Source organism: Falco rusticolus, chromosome Z (assembly GCF_015220075.1).
Source record: "Falco rusticolus isolate bFalRus1 chromosome Z, bFalRus1.pri, whole genome shotgun sequence".
NCBI lineage: Eukaryota > Metazoa > Chordata > Aves > Falconiformes > Falconidae > Falco > Falco rusticolus.
In genome coordinates this window covers 10,213,021-10,226,017 of record NC_051210.1, presented here as the reverse complement: position 1 = coordinate 10,226,017, position 12,997 = coordinate 10,213,021, and the positions used below count along the sequence as shown (strand labels likewise).

General features: G+C 46.3%; 1 protein-coding gene across 2 annotated transcripts in view; it reads right to left on the bottom strand.

Annotated features, from left to right (window-relative positions):
* Nucleotides 1-11,616, bottom strand: part of GRIN3A (glutamate ionotropic receptor NMDA type subunit 3A) — a 72,362-nt gene extending 60,746 nt beyond the window's left edge. The window contains exon 1 of one of the 2 annotated variants that reach the window (XM_037373284.1): nt 10,906-11,616. In XM_037373284.1, the coding sequence (XP_037229181.1) occupies nt 10,906-11,616 (711 nt within the window). The remainder of the gene's footprint in view (nt 1-10,905) is intronic. The other variant, XM_037373283.1, reaches the window with a different exon arrangement.
* Nucleotides 11,617-12,997: the final 1,381 nt, after the last annotated feature.

Here is a 12,997-nt window from a genome sequence, read left to right as displayed (position 1 = left end):
CCTTCTGCAGTGCTGGAGCAAGGAAACATCACTAAATGTTACTGGTGCAGGTTGTGTGCTTGCTGGATGACTGGGGAAGCAGAGACAGCAGAAGAGCAGAGCCCTCCTTCAAAGCGCTGCTTGATTTTGTACTCTGGAAATAAGAATATGCTCCTGCAAACTCCTGTTTGGCAAATGCAGTATGGTACAATGACATCTGAATTTTTCATGTCTGAAAGCTTAAACCAAAATGATCAATGCTTTTTGCTTTAGCTTTTCACCTATGTTTGCCTCAAGGCTGTTATTGGGTATATATTTGTCCCTTTGGAGCTCTGCAGTTTATTGCCTATCACATACAATTTAAACAGAAGGAACCAGCTACATAACTCTTTCACCTTGTTGCCTTTCCAATGTAGGAGTAAAAAAAACCCTCCGTGGTATTAGTGTACTAGGAAAATGTAAATCACAGCTAAAACAGTTCCAGTACACTCTCAAAAGAGTGCAGCTATCAGCTCCAAGTAAAGGTCAGATCTGTTTTTCCCATGTTCTAATGCTTGTGTTGAGTACAGTAAATTATTTAAAAAAACTGTTCTCCTACAGAGAGCGGTTATATACGAGTGAGACTTACATGCTGAGAAAGTCATAAATAATTATGCTTTCATCTAAAATAACATCAGAAAATTATCAAACTGTGAACTCATAATACTGACTTTTCATTTGATTTTAAAAAGGTCTTTTTAAGCCAGTTTGAGTGAGTACGCTATTAAGATGAGTGTAATGTAACTGCTTTATCAGTAGCATCACTGAGAGAGCCTGGTACATAATACAGCTGCTCTTTCTGGCTATTAATTGCTATGTATAGTAGTTCTTTCTTGCAACAAATGCAAAACTTCATTTTTAAGATCTCAGTTTAAGCTTGAAGATCTATCTTGTCTTTTAACTCTGTCTTAACTTAGAAAGCGTTGTAAAATGTCTTATGATCAGCATGGGCACTAATTTCCTTCACAGTCTTAAAAAAGCTGGAAGTGGAATAGCACGCCTTTAGGCGTAAGTTTAAAATATGCCTGTGCAGCATATTCATAGATTTTTATAATGCATTTCAAATACTTTCCACATTGTAAAATGGGCTTTGGAAACTATCATCACAGATGAAAGCTAGTGAGGAAAAAGTAATACACTGTAGGAAGAAAAGGAAAAAATGGTGCCTGCTTCTGAATTCCCTAATGTTCGATTTCTCCTACATAATAACAATCAAATGATCACAGTAATTTCCCCATTTACTCTGCTTTTGTGGCAGCTGAGGGTGCACCTGTGTTCACCTTCACTCTTCTCTGCCTCCTCCACTTCCCCACATTGCTGCCTGCAGCCATGCAAATTCAGGTGACTGAAACATTTCAGGTACAACTGAATTAGCCAGCAGGCTACACTCCAGATCTTTTCAAACCAGTGTGAAGTGGAAGATTTCCAGTCAGCTCCTGAGGACTCTCCCAGCTTACCTCTCCTGCAAGGGTGCAGTCCATTGCAAGGGAGACTCCATGCAGCAGGGCACATCCAAGAGGTTCAGCATCATCTCTCGACTTGCTGATAACGCACCCACATACCTTGCAGAGACAGGGATGGTGCCTAGCATGGCACCGGTAGACACATGCTCTCTGCTTATACCAACAGGGTATGTACCCACTACAGGGATGCCAGACCCTTGTGAACAGCTGTATATTGTACTGTGTTGCGGGGAAATGATACAGCTCAGGACTGAGAGGTGAACATCAAGCCTGAACAGCGGTATGTTTTGAAACCCTGTCTACAGCCAAAACCTAGTCCCAAGGCCAGATGCACAAAAACATTTGGTTGCAATGCCCTGCAAAAGTGGCACATAACAATTACTGTGCTTTATTGTGGTTTGTGGTATGCCATGCTGTCAAGTTCCTTCTCAGTTCTTCATGTAGTTGTCCATTATTACCAAGAATAATGTTAGTAGCTTGATGTGACAGCTGCGAAGCACTTGGGACCAGATTGTGAACTTCTTAGTCACACTGACAAGAAGTCCCTTGCACAAATGGCTTTGCTCAAGTGTGACTCCCCTAATAAATGAATCATCTGTCATTGCTGCCTACTCAAGCTTAAATCTTTCTCCCAGTTCTGCTGTTACTTCCACCATCTGCATATCCTCTCCCCATGGTGGCGAGAACCAATCTGGCTGATTGACAGGGTGTTTGGGAAAATGTGGAGACCTTCAGGGCCTGACCAGAAGTAAAGAACAGTCCCTGATGTCCAAAGCTTCAATCCTAAAGCCACTGTGCCTGAACCTGCGCCCATTTATTAGGAAATCCCTTTTGGGTATTATTGGTATGATGCTGTGTGTATCCAAGTGACTTTGGCCTGTCTCCTGGCGCTCTGAAATGCTGACCAGAAGATGTCTGACCCCATGTGCCAGAGCATCAGGTGGGACTGTGTCCCGAGACGCTCAGGTGCATCTCTTCCTATAATTCTCAGCACCAAGGAAGAAAAAGGCTTCCAGTAACTATATCCACCCACATCAAGGCATCACATCGTTGCAAGAAGGTATATTGCTCCACCAGCAGCAATAAACTACTATCTACCTTTAACTTAATCCCTATTCCTTTCACTGCTTCCTAGATGTTGGCTTAGCAGTTCTCTGGGAGGTCTGCACTAATTTTTGGGGAAGCGTTACTCACTGGAAGTAACTCTCCTTAGCCAGGCATCAAGACATCCCTGCTAATTCAACCCTGACTTGTGCAAGCTGTTTCACTCTGTGCTTGGTGATCCCAGCTCTTTGTACAGTGCTTTCATGTAAAATTCAGTTCCTTTTTTTTTATGCTTCTAGAATCACAAAAAGTAGAGAGACAGAGAAGGGCACCTCTTCCTTTTTTTCTCAGTTCAGTTTATTTTCTCCTTCTGTCTACCTGTGTTACTGACAATTATGGTTTTAGTTTTCTTCCTTCCTTTTCTTGTTTGCTTCCCTCTCTTTGGCTGCTTTCAGCTATTCAGAATAAACTCAGCAACGCATAGCTACTGGTAGTGCAGTGAGGTTTGATGTACTCTCTTGTTCAATCAAACTGAAAAGGTGGTCCTTCCCCTTTTTAAAAGCCCTTCAGTAAGATCTACAGAAACACGGATTTAAAGCTCAAATGTTCTTTGAAAGAGAAATCTAGATTTTTAAAAGAAGCTGTGCTTTTTCCAGTTTTCTAATTAAAATAGATATATAAAGTCTAGCCATGCTATGCCTGGATTTCTTTCACATTAAAAAATCACACGGGAAATCCACAGGGAAAAGAATAGAACACAAGATAAACATTTTATTTAATGGCTTAAAACTGTAACTAAATCCAACAGAGCCTAAAGTTCTAATACTCTGAGGCTTCAGTATTTCATGGGTTTAAATAATAAATAAATCATTAAATATACCCTAGATGAAAACATTTGCAAGTAGTCTTTGAATTTAATTGTGAGCACTGAACTGAATAACATATTGCATGACAGGATCCTTGGCTGTTTTCTGATTTTCATAGCTCTGCTTCCATTTTAGTGGAAAGATGGGGTGCTTTCTCTGACTTTTGTGTACACATTCTTGGGGGAAGTTATACTGAACACCTCAACTTACATTTCTAGACAGTGTTTTCTTTGTTAATCTGTTTGGTACCATAACTTTTGTATTCATATATTATCTGATAGTGAATTGTCATTAAATTTGTCTTTTTGGGGGCCAAATTTTATTTTTTACTTTGTGAATAAAGCTAAGTATTCTTTGGTGTTTCTTCTAATAATGCATGTCATTTGATAAAGTAATAATCAATAATTTAACTCTGTCATAGTTTAATCACTCATTATGAACATGAGTTTGTGCAGTTTATTATGAAAGACCTCTTCTAGGCTATGCCATGAGGAAGACATTGTTTTGTGAACACCCAGAATAGCAAAAAACACAAAAGAAAACATCACATATGGTACTGAATTTGATGTTAACTCAGCTTTTTCTGCATCAAGGAAGCAGCTCAGGATGAGGAATGAGAAAATCTTGTTACTAGCCAGCTCAAATATTTTCTCCAGAATCTAGTATAGTAAACGTAAGTACAGCACGGAAGGAGACTGATAAGCAAGTGCACATCTAACTACAGGGCAGGTATCTTTGCTTTTGAGTTTTCCTATCAATTCAGTATAGATATCTCTTTTCCATTTACACAGGAAGTATCTACTAGTCTAATATTTAGCTACAAGAATCACCTTCCCTCCACCCCTTTCCCAAATCTTAACTCTTCACCACCCTTTTCACATGGAATGGATGTAACTGAAAATAAAACAGAATTTATAAAGTTGACCAAGCGATTTGCTAAAACTTCACAGTTTGTACACAGGATGTACTTCAAGAACAAAGAGAACATTGGCACAATTTTATCTAAGGATTCCCAGAGTCACAGACCATAAATAATTGTAGACTCAGTGCACGTTCTAAATCTGGGTAACATCCCTTTGCTGTATTTGAGATATACTGCTCACTGTTGACTTGAAGGCACTCAAATGAAGACTCCCTGGTGCTATGAATTCCAAATAATGCTGCACTACCCAGACTCAAAGTGTGTAGTACTTATACCCCTCTAACTTTGAAATAAGCATTCAAACTATGGCATGTCAAGCTTTTCCTTATATATTAATTGCCAGGACAATAGAAATATACAGAAAATTATGCATGGTGAATACAGTTGTGAATGGTGGTTGTGCAAACCAAGCCTCACAAATTACATTACAAATTACAAATACTATAAAACAGGAAGACCTTTATGCTATCTAAAATAAGTGTTGAAGAAACTTAGAAAAGTTGAAGAAGCCTGCTGTAGGATTCCACTGAGACTTAGGTGGTAAAGAATACCAAGTAACTTTTTAGTATTACAATCAGCTTCCAAGTCTTGAACTAATATGCTTGAAAACACTTTTGCACCTCAAAAATTTTGATCCTCCATAAGCAACAAAACACCAGGGAAAATAATACATTCTCATACCTCGAAGTGTCGTATACATTTAGGACATACCATGCTAAAACATTCTAAGCTGCAAAAGCTTTTAATTGCAAAAGCCCAATAGCAGGATACCAAATTCAATGAGCTTCTGAGGGGATTTCTTCCAAAGCAAAGGAGTTGGGAGATAGCACGGAAAGTTGCTACTTGGAAAAGTTAACTATGTTAGAGTTCTGGCTCTGTCCGTCTCAATGAGACATAAAAATTAAGGATCCAGAGGAAGGAACTGAAAGTAAAAATACTCTCACCACTTCTCAGCATTCTGAAAAGTGACCTTTTGCAGTCACAATGAACTGAATCCTCCTTAAACACTGTTAACTGGAATTAACTGGAATAAAAGAGACTAGTTCTTTTTTTTCTTTTCATTGCCCCATGCTTCTGAGTATGCAAAGCTTGTTGACAGAGGAACTACCCTTAATTCCCCATAGGCAGGCAAGCTGCAATGTTCTGTTTTACATGACTGGATGCCTTTAGTGGTGTTTTAAACAGTGTTTATTGTGACTCTGACAATTTAGGGGACAAAGACAAAAAACAAGTGACTTCTTGTATTATCAAGTGTGCAACACACACAGAAAACAGACCCTGAGCATTACACAAGGTGAAAAACGGCAAAATAGAAGAAGGTGCCAATACAACTCCCAAACATTATGACAATATTTCACAAAAGTTGAGGGCTTTCTGACCATGCAAAGAATATAAATGAGGACTCCTTTCCCTTCAATGCACATTGTTTATCAGTTTAGATATATTGGATTGGCTTCAGCTGACAACACAAGTGAACTATGAAAACCGTGGTGCTCTCGTGGCTGACAATGTCCAACACAGCACAGGAGCACAAGTAAAACAACTCACAGTTACAGCCTGAGGACAATGTATGATACTGGGGAAAAGCATATGAAAGGCAGGAGATTGGATGGGTTAGTAAACCTTGTGTAATTGCTCTTTAACAGAGGACTGCTACAATTCAGGAGACTTCTCATATGAGGCTAGAACCAAAAACTGCCAGCAAAATGCAGTTATGGTGCTGAAATCTGTGTTTAAAAGAATTAATGAATCTACAGGATAGCTGGCTATGGAGCAAAACTGTTAGTTACCCAAAGCTTTTTTTTACATTAGCTGGCAATGTAAAAGGACTGTCCCTTTACAACAGATCAGTGGCCTAAATTGTGCAAGTTTCAAAAGCTCACCATGAGCAAAACTGCTCAGAGACCTTGGCTGAAAGAAGCAGCTGAACAATTGTTTTCATGTCCTTTCAATTTCCACCCTTTTTTCACTCAAGGCACCTCCCACAAACCCTCTTGAAGTGTACAAAAGGTACGTGCCATACTATTTATGCAGTATGAGGTGAGGAGGGTTGGTGATCACAGGGAAAGACTGAATAAATATTCCTCATCTACAGAGTAACTACTACAAACTTCAAGATAATGATAGTCTGATTTACCAGAGCCTGCAGCTAACCACATTTTGTGGCCTCTCCTGAAAAATGAAATTTTAAATTTTTTTTTTTGGCTGATTAAAAAGAATTTTTTTTTTTTTTGCAAAAATGCAATTCTGGCTTGAAGGGGAGGAAAAAAGTTCCTTTGAGTATTTAGTTGGACAGAATCTTTTCCCTCACCTCCACCCCCTTGCTGTAATTTCTGCCTCCCCTCATTGGTGCTCTGTGTCGCCTGTGTCTTGCAGGTCACTATGACTTCTGGGGATACTGTACACACAATGGTATTCCTGGCTATTTCCAAAAGGGAAGGATGTATAATTCCCCACCCAGAATGATTTGACATACATAAAACTGTAAAGGTGTTTTCAAAAGAAACCTTAACTCCTGTAAAAACAAACAAACAAATGTTAATGGTCAGTTTCTTTTCAGAGCATCTGTTCCGAGGCTGAGCTTGCTACTTCACCAGCAAATTAACTGTTTAACCTAAAACTCTGACTTGATTTATTTATTCTTTTGACCCTCTCTGAAGTCATAGCCATAATCAGCAATGCTGCAATTCCAGTTCCTCAGGAAACCAGATAAAGCATGGACTGGCAATGAAGGGACTGATGATTCAGATTTACTTTATTCTGTTTTGTGGCTCTGAGAAGATTCCTTTTCCTGTTAAAAGGCATCAGAGGTACTGATTTATCTGAAACACACTGAAAATACTCCCTAAGTTCTTAAGTTCAGAGAACACTGCTGCAAACATTATCTCCCCTGTATTTCTGATAGTATCACCTAGAAAATGGTTATTATGGCCTATTCTTCCCAGACTCTTGTCTCTGAACTGTAGTAGTAGAAGTGATATCACTGTATTTATTTATGGTTCAAGTTCGCTGGATCTCTTCTGTGTTCTGTCCCTGGGAAAATTATTAGTGATGCTGGCAGTCTTAGAATGAAAAAATAGTGTGCTTCTTCATACAAAGATACGTGATGTGACAAGCCTTGCCTCAATGGCATCAGTGCTTGTGAACTGCTGTCTCAAATTAATGAGCTGTCAAAGGTTCAGTGCAATTTGCATTTGTGTTAGTAGTAAAGAAATCCAGTGGTTTTTTGATTGCTGAATGATAGTGTTAAATTGTTACTTTTGCTTACAAAGACTGTGAAAATTTACTGAAGTGACAGTGAACTCAAAAAAGGAAACAGCTTTTTTCAGGTCACAACAGTGTCTGGATTTACTATCAGCGTATGTCAGTCATTAAATCACATACACAAATGAAAATGAAAAAAAGTACATCACATTTTACTCTGTGTAGCATTCCTTGAAGCCATGTGTGCATTTTTCCACACACAATCCTGAACTTGCAGCAAAAGCTGTTGCTTGTGAGAAAACGAATGCTGTACCATGCTTTGTGATGGCTGTTGGGGCTTTTTTTTTGTTAACTTCAGGAGAGTAGAATTTAATGAGAAACAAACTTTTAAAGATGCTTGAACAATCACAAAACTTTTGAAAACACCCTAGGTATCCACCTGACTGTAGTTGCCCAGCTGTGATGCTGTGGATTTCTTCTCGATGTTAGAAGTTTTAAGTATAGCATCAAATGTCACAGAGGCAACAGCCAGTATTAATGAAATGTATTTCCATTCTAGATCCTTATCTTCTTCCTCTTAAATAATTGCTTTTTGCCATATTAGGGAAGATTTGCTCAAAGATCAACCTGCTTTTCAGTTACAAAATCAGTATCTACTAAATAAATTTCTGGATGAACTAACGTTAACATCCAGTTGCAGTACAAACACTGTTATGTGTACTCCTGTCCTGGCGTAATGTGGAAAATGAGACCTTGTTAGATATTACTACTTAAAAGCATCCTAACAAAGATTCTGAATGCTGAAGAGAAGCAGCTTCAGACAGCATGTAGTGAATGTTGAGTTTGTTAGCATGTTTGCTGTGCTCCTCATATGGCAGACAGTGGGGAATGCTCTTCAAGGGCAAAGAAGTTTTGGGTCTGCTTCTGCTCCTGCCTGGAAGGAAACTAACTGCAGGTAGCCCCCCAAGGTGTGCGCGGTGGTGTTCTGGAGGAAGGGAGCACTGCTTTGCTAAAGTATCAGTGGGAAAGATGACCCCAGGGAGGCCGATGCTTCACATTTCAGAAGCAAGGCTAGATCTCAAGTCTTTTCTTCCTGACTTTTCTTCTCTAAAGAACTGCATGCTGGGCCTGTCAGCAAAATCTGTTTCACCTACAAAGATGTCACTTACAGTCATCTCCTCTAAGATTGCCAGTCAGTAGAAGTGGCCAGTCTGCAGCTCCAGGCCCATTAAGCTGGGAAGGTGGGAGGTCCATGGTATGTTCATGTCATGCCAGTGCTAGCATGGGATTGTGACAGTAGTAATGTACCAGAGGCTGCTGAGGCAAGTATCTCTGGGGTCCCCTGGGTCCAAGATGCTGTTGCAAATCCTTTATCTATGGGAAGTATGCGAGGTAAGGCTGCTGGCACACTGCCTCCAGAGTCAGCCTTAAAATGGTATTCATCATGTGAAGGTATGAAAATAGAGTGTTCAGAAAGACGTCTGGCCATCCAAGCCAATCTTGAGAGACTAATATACTTCTATTAGCTGCTGGCCTTTGAGTAAGGCTGCGATTGCTTTTAAATCCACAGAGCCTTGAAGAGTAATTTTTTTTAGCTCAGCTGAAAAAATAATGGACACTATTCAGCACAAGTTCGATGTCAAGCATTGGTTTCACTCACTGAAAACTGTCTGCTTAAGAACAAAGTCCTGATTTGGATAGATTGATCCAGTTGGTTTCCCACTGAGAAGAATTTGAAAATTAAGCAGGAGCTTTAAAGTCTATGGAAAGGAGCAATGACTCTAACCCTGTGCTATATGCATAGAACACACCTTGTGTCCTCAGGCAGCTTTGGATGAACTAGACACACTTCTAAGATGGAAATTAAAGTAATTCTGATTTTAATAGACAGAGAAAGGAGGTGCTGGGTGCAAGATCTGGTCTCCAGGGAGCTTTGGCTATTGACTCCAGCACAACTAGAAGTGTAGCTGCAAAGCTGGTAGATACAACTGACCAAACCTGGACGCTATTGGCACTAAACACACACCAATAGTGGCATTCAGTGGCACTGATTATCCTCGAGTTTCTGTACAAATCTACAGAAACCTGGGTTACATGGTTTTTGCTGAGGTGAAAACTGAGTTCAGATCAGCACAGAGCAGTCACACCTTCAGTTGCAGGCTAGGTGCTGCCCAGCACGGTCTTTCTTTTCCTGCATTTTTTGTCACAATTTAACACAAAAAAATAGGCAAGTCTAACAGTGATCCAGGCTGGGTTTTATATTTGCTTTTGCTAAGCAAATTCAGTTGGTAATCTTTTTTTCTGATTACATTTTGAGAGCAAAATTAACATCTGTGTTTTTACATAAAACAACTATTTCTCCTGGCTACTTAAATGGCAGCTTCTGCCATTTTACTCATGACTTCCCTTGCTTGCATGGGCCACACAGAACAGTGCATTTTCTTCTATCTCTTTTGCTTGAAGATGATCACTGGCATCAAACACACATTTGCAAAATATTGAACTATCACCTTTTCCAGAGTGTGTAACATTAAGTTGCCATCTCTGTATAATAAAAAGTTTAGCTCACCTTGGATACTAATGCTATTTGCACCTAAGACTGTCAAACACAATGAATTTAGTTTCTACTATTTTAGCTACACAATCAAACGCAGACATGGCCAGACTTCAGTCTAGCAATTAGATTTAGCAAAAATCTGATCTAGCAGTGATGCATGAACTATGAGTGAATAAAATCCTGATGTTTTAGATAGCTCGATGCAAATTCAAGTTACAGTGAACAACTTCCCTGAGAAGTGACATCTGGTGAACAACCTACACAAACGGAGCACAGCATTTAGACCACCAATAAACAAACAACCTGGGTGCTGGTTTTATTTGGTTTGTTTTGTTTTTTTTTTTTGCTAGCAACCTTCTTTCCGTCTGTGAAACATGTCCTTCTCCAAAAGCCAAGCCAAGGACCTCCAGCACTCATCAGTCCACGTCCTGGACCTGGACGCCCTTTCTCCTCTCAACTCTACAACTTAACACAGCCTACGGCTTCGGGTTCACAACTTTGCTTTTGCCACCGAGCTCTGCCTTTTCACAGGGAGGATGCTCGTCCCCCTCCACACCTGGGCTGCGAGCAAGGGTCAACACGGGGGAGATGCAAGAGGAGGGGATGACCAGAAAACCGATTCCGGCGGCCCCAGAGTCAGTCTCCCCGGGCAGGGGTCGGGCCCCGTCCCCCCCCACCCGGAGCGCCGCCCGGCTCCCGCGCCCAGGCGCCGGGCAGCCGGACCCCGGCCCTTCGCAGGGAGCCCGGGACCGCGGGACGGGCGCCAGGCGGGCCCCGCGCTGCCCTGCCCCTGCGCGGAGGGAGCCCTGCCGCCGCCCCGCGCCGCCTTACCGGGCTCCGCCGGGGGAACTCGCCCAGCACGATGCTGACCACGGGGATGCGCAGCGCCGCCGAGATGAAGTCCAGCTCCAGCATCTCCCCGCGGCTCTGCGGAAAGGCGAGGATGGCGGAGACCCCCTGCACCACCACGGTGTGGCAGAGGCTCTGCAGGAAGGAGACGGGGTCGTTGCTCCAGGAGGCGCTGGGGGAAGAGAAGGGGAAGAGGGGCAGGTCGCCCAGTCCCGCCTCGATCGCCATCACCACCTCCAGGGACAGGTTGTAGGGCAGCAGCCCGGCCACGCTGTTGAGGTTCGCCACGGCCAGCAGCAGCGCGTCCCGCGGCGAGGGGGACGGGCGCCGCTCCCCGCCTCCCCCCGGCCGCCGGCTCCGCGGCCCCGCGGCGCTCCCCACCTCGGGGCTGCCGCCCGCCCGCCGCCCGCCCGCCGCCTCCCCGGGCCAGGCGGCGGCGCGGGGCTGCAGGTGGGTGGCCCCCACCCTGACGGTGTGCCCGATGCGCCGCAGGATCTGGCAGGGCTGCGGGTGGGACGCGGAGCCGGGCAGCGCCGCCAGCACCAGGGCGCAGGGTGGCAGCAGCAGCAGGCACGCCCGGCCCAGGAGCCCGCGCACCCCCGGCCGCCACATGGCCGGGAGCCGCCCGCCGCCTCCCGCGGCCCCGGCCCCGCCACCCGCCTCAGCCGCCCCGCGGCCGGCCGGCAGCGGCATCAGCCGCGGCGGGCGGCCCCCGCGCAGAGCCGCCCCCGCCGCCGCCCATGGGGCCGCCGCGCCCACGCCGCGGGGCTGCGGGGGGGGTCGGCCCCCGGCACGCCCCCCGCGGACCCGCGGGGCTGGAGCTGCCCGGCCCCGGGGCGGCACCCCGCGCCGCCCCTCGCCGCGGCCGGCAAGGCTGCCCTGCCCAGCGCCGGCGCCCGGGCGCTCGCTCTGCCCGCCTGCCCCGCCAGGAGCGGGGGGTTCCCCCGCGCGGCTGCCCGGCCCGGCTCCCCTTTCCCGAGCCCGCCCTGCGCTCCCCTGCCCGGCTCCCGTCCGCAGCCGCCGCCGCGCCGCACTCCCGTCCCCGGCTCCCTCGCCGGGCCACCCCCCGCAGCCCCTGCCCGGCTCCCTCTCTGCAGCCCCCCGGCCCGGCTCCCCTGCGCAGCCCTCGGTGCACTCCCCTGCCCGGCTCCGGAGGCGAGAAAAGTTGCCGGGCGGCCGCGGCTGGCGCTGCCGGCGGGGCTGCGGGCGGTCGCTGGGCTGCGCTGCGCTCCCACCGGGAGGGACGGCGAGCGGCAGCCCCGCGCCGGCTCCTCCCCGGGCAGCCGGGACTTGTAGTCGCCGCCGCCCCCGCGGGCTGCCCCGGGGAAAAAGGGGGCTTTTCGGGGGATCGCCCGCTCCCTCCGCGCTGCCGGCTTCCTCCCGCGGCGAAGCGTCCCTGGGCAGCCCCGACGGAATCCTCTGCCCGGCTGTTGTCGCGGGGCTCTCCCCGCGTCACGGCACCGGAGCAGTGAAACAGCGTTCAGGCGCCGGGGGGAGACCTCGGGATGCACCGTCCCCGCAGTCGCTGCGGTCCGAGGCGGGGGGCTCCCCTCGCCCCTCCGGCAGGCCGGGGGGAACCGCGTCCCTCACCGCCGCGGCGTGCTCGGCGGCAGCGGCAGCGCTGCCTGCGCTCCGTGTCTTTCTCAGGCGCTGCCGCTTCAAAGCGAGTCGTTTTTCGGCATGTGGGACTTCAGATCCCGGCTCAGCAAGCCATGGACACTTTTCTAAAATTGCTTTCATGATAGAACACCTTTATCCTAACAGAAAATAGAGCAAAGCAGAGATGGGCGTCTGTATGCCTGTCTGCGAGGCGCTGGGGCTTATCTCGTCCTTATCTCGGTTCTGGCAACGGGACTTAATCCTGGGCATTCGGGACCCGCGGGAACCCGAAGTTTGAGGCTTTAACACTCCGATGGGGTCACCGACACGCTCAGCCTGATGTCTCTGCTCCGCAATCGATCTCCAGGATCTTAGAGGAGGCCCGCTCCCACAGCCACGCTGTCCATCAGAGGGGAAGTCATCCCACGGCTCTCCCCGGCACCCAGGTTTGGGCTGCCTACAGACACAGGGGACA